A 3,400-nucleotide genomic window follows, 5' to 3' on the forward strand; every position below is an offset into this window, starting at 1 on the left:
CGAGACTAAAGGGTCAACCCTTTAGTCCGGTTCAAATGTGCACCGAGACCAAAGGTCCCGCCACGTGGTGCGGTCAGGGAGCTCGTGGTGGAGGACCTTTGGTCCCGGTTCGAGATACTAACCGGGACTGGAGGGTTTCTGCCGCGGCAGAGAAAATGGACGTTTCTCTCCCGCGGGAGGTTTAGGGTGGAGCAGCGTTTCGCTGCCGCGGCAGAGAAACTGACTGTTTTCTGCCGCAACAGAGTTTCAGGGTTTTATATTATTCATTCAATTTTGCAATGCATACATCATTCAAGAAACCACAAACATCGTCATATATATATATATATATATATATATATATATATATAGGACATATTCATGCTACACCCGGGTGTAGTTACTCACACGTGTGTTTCCACACAATCTAGGTAGTATCTATCGTACCGAAGAGTATATACTTGTAGTATGAAGTATATAAGAATATTTTGGTAGTATATATACTACTTTGTAGGTAGTATGTATACTTTTTTACGTACACTATTTTTTACGTATAAATATGCATGTATTTTGTATATATAGTGCAAACTATGGGTATATTTTAAAAAAAAAATCACCAAAGTTGGTATGGAGTATCTTAGATATAGTGTACGGACATACTCAAAACAATAAAGTATGTTATATACTTCCGTATGGTAGTATATGAGACGTGGGTGTAGTTACACCCAGGAGTAGGAAGTATTTATCCTATATATATATATATATATATATATATATATATATATATATATGCAAAATAGTGTGCTACCATGGTGGCTAGCTGTGCACACCATGGTAGCCATCAGATATACCACATATGCCACCAGATGTACACTTGAGAGCATAGATTACTAACGGTAGTACTTGACGGCGTCTCCACAGCAGCTGTCCGGGAGCACATTTTTTAAACTGTGAATCCACTCCCACTACCATCAATACAGTTTACAATACACATACTGTTCAGCTACTTTGGTAAAAAAATCTATCAACTATCTGAATTGATTTGACCTCCAAGTGTGCCTACTGCATTGAGGCGCTCCACGGCCGTGTCCTCCTCGCAGCGCACGACCAAGCCCCGCGTCTCCATCTCCTCGGGGCCGGCGGCGCGTTTGCAGAGGCCGGTTTCCGGTGCGCGTGGGTGCTCACGGAGGCGTCGAGGTCCGTCGTCACGATGCCGGCCTCCGGGGCGCTGGGTGTGGCGGTGGCGGACATGGACGCGGCCGTGCGCTTGCTGCAGAGCGAGGTCAGGGCGCTCCCGTCCAAGCTGCTTCTCCTGACCATTAATGGTATCCATCCAGCCGGAGTTGGGCTTCCCCGACGCCATGCTCCCATCTATTACATGTTTCTCCATATTGCTTAACTTTTGGATGCACGACCCTTATCTGCTCTTCTTTCTGATTTTTTTTGGCTCACAAAGATTCTTCAAACAGGGACAGAAAGACACGGAATTCCTTGCAAGTTCTTTGCTTTCAGAAAGGTACACTAAAGCGATTTGATTTTGTCTTCCATCTTCTCTCTCTCTCTCAGATTCATTCATTATCTGAACTGATTCTTTGGTTCTGAAAGAAATTTGGTTTATGATCTCTTCCATTTATTGACATTCTTGCTCTGAAATAAACTGATAAGTCTGTACTGGTCCATGTTGATACTCACAAATGAGCTGTTCTTCATCAAAACCAAAATGGTCGCATTTGTCAAAATTATTAGTCACCTAGAATTGGGCAGCTAGTGGTGATAGACCACATTTTTTTTTCGGCAGCTCAACTTGGAAGGGGAGACTCAGATTGGTTCTTTTTTCGGATGGATTATTGAGCTGAGTTGAAATAGCTGTCCGTGATAGACTTCTGAGCTGTACTTTGCATTTCTTTTCTTTGTAGATTTGTGGGGTTGTTCTGCGATTAGGCACATGGATTTGAGGTTGGATTTGATTGTTATTTCCGTCAAATGGATTAATCGATTTCTAAGAGTCTGTTTTTTTTTCTTCTGCAAGTATTTTCCGCGAGCCTCACCGAGGGGCATATTACTAGTTTGTGTGTATCTTAAAATAGAAGAATCAGTTTAAAATAAATTAATACATACTGAACTTTATAGTAGCCCGTTCAAATATGATTTTGTGCAGCTAGGAGAAAAAAAAGGCCAGTGAAAGTTGGTAAGAGGATCAGCTCTGGAAAAAAGTTGGCATCACGGCTGTTAAAACTGAATTTTAGAGCTTTCCCCCATTGGATTTTTGAACAGGTTTGGTTGATTCCATTTTTATTGATCCTTGGCATAGATCTCTAGCATCTCCATGCTGATGCTTTTTGGCTCGAGGACTGTTAGTGGCCGTTGGTTGTAGAGATTGTATGCTCATTGCTGGGCAACTTTCCAATCTCATTTTTTTGTTGTTCATTTAGTTTTAATTTGTTTGTTTCTTTGTTTATTATTGCACATGGATTCGAGGTTGGATTTGCTTCTGGTTCCGGCATATGGATTAGGTTGGATTATGCAAGTTTTTTACCCAGCTTGATGGATCCGTGTCTACAAAAAAAGCTAGGATTTCTAGATGGGAGGATTTTGTGCTGACCACGCTGAAGCCAATTGCATGTTCTCCAAGTCTGTTTTTTTTTTCTGGAAGTTTTTTTCCACCTCATTGAGAGGCAGATTACTAGTGGTTGTCACATCTGTAATTCACTTCAGTTTCCATAAGGAGCCATGCATATATCAGGTCGTGTGCGTCTGTTAATTTGAGCGCTTCAGTGTTAACAATCCTGACCGGCATGCATGCATTTTAACCCAAATCTGCCTTTGTCCACGCGCAGCTGCCATTCACCGAAGCACAGACCAAGCCCACCGCTTTTTTTTCAGAGTGGTTCGCATCAAGGAACATCCATAGAGGGCAAGACATGGACATCGCTGATCCAACCGTCGAGCAACTTATATTATGCTGCAATTTTGGATGTGGTCGCAGAGAAACTAGATTCCAGGAATTCAGGTCATGCTCGGCTGCGGCCGAGTCTTTCTATCGTTCCCGCGCTGCCAGGCAGCACACTGGAAGGTTGTGCACAGAGTGTCTTGCAGGCAGATGGCACAAGGTGATCAGGCCAATGGAGAAGCCGGTGTCCACGTAGAAGCAGATGAAGCTGAGCAGGCACTTGATGTCTGAAATAGATAGAGGAACATTGTGTCAATCCTTATCTACCACGGGAGAATCAGTTCTAGAACAGCATGTCCTTGAGCTATTTCAATAATTCCATGTCAGTAGTTTGTAACGACAACTATTTTAAGTTAGTAGTTTGTTTATTTTGTCACCTCTTCCAATTTCTTTACTTCAAGCATAATGGTGTGTGATATACAAAACTTATGACTTCCTAAGTATTAGTTGCATATAACTGAACAACAACTT

At 42.4% G+C, this 3,400-nt stretch overlaps 1 protein-coding gene across 1 annotated transcript; it reads left to right on the top strand.

The window, feature by feature from the left end:
- The first annotated feature begins 1,107 nt into the window (after window positions 1-1,107).
- LOC139831452 (uncharacterized) lies at window positions 1,108-3,125 on the top strand. Its single transcript, XM_071820730.1, has 3 exons — window positions 1,108-1,304; window positions 1,449-1,495; window positions 2,817-3,125. The coding sequence occupies exons 1-3, from the start codon at window positions 1,190-1,192 to the stop codon at window positions 3,123-3,125; spliced, it is 471 nt and encodes a 156-aa protein (XP_071676831.1). The 5' UTR covers window positions 1,108-1,189.
- The last annotated feature ends 275 nt before the right edge of the window (window positions 3,126-3,400 follow it).

This window comes from Lolium perenne, chromosome 5 (assembly GCF_019359855.2).
Source record: "Lolium perenne isolate Kyuss_39 chromosome 5, Kyuss_2.0, whole genome shotgun sequence".
NCBI lineage: Eukaryota > Viridiplantae > Streptophyta > Magnoliopsida > Poales > Poaceae > Lolium > Lolium perenne.

Coding starts and splice junctions, on each gene's coding strand:
- LOC139831452 (XM_071820730.1), top strand. CDS start 1,190: ATGCCGGCCTCCGGGGCGCTGGGTGTGGCGGTGGCGGACATGGACGCG. Junction 1,305..1,448: donor GCTTCTCCTGACCATTAATG/GTATCCATCCAG, acceptor TTCTTCAAACAG/GGACAGAAAGACACGGAATT. Junction 1,496..2,816: donor AGTTCTTTGCTTTCAGAAAG/GTACACTAAAGC, acceptor GTCCACGCGCAG/CTGCCATTCACCGAAGCACA.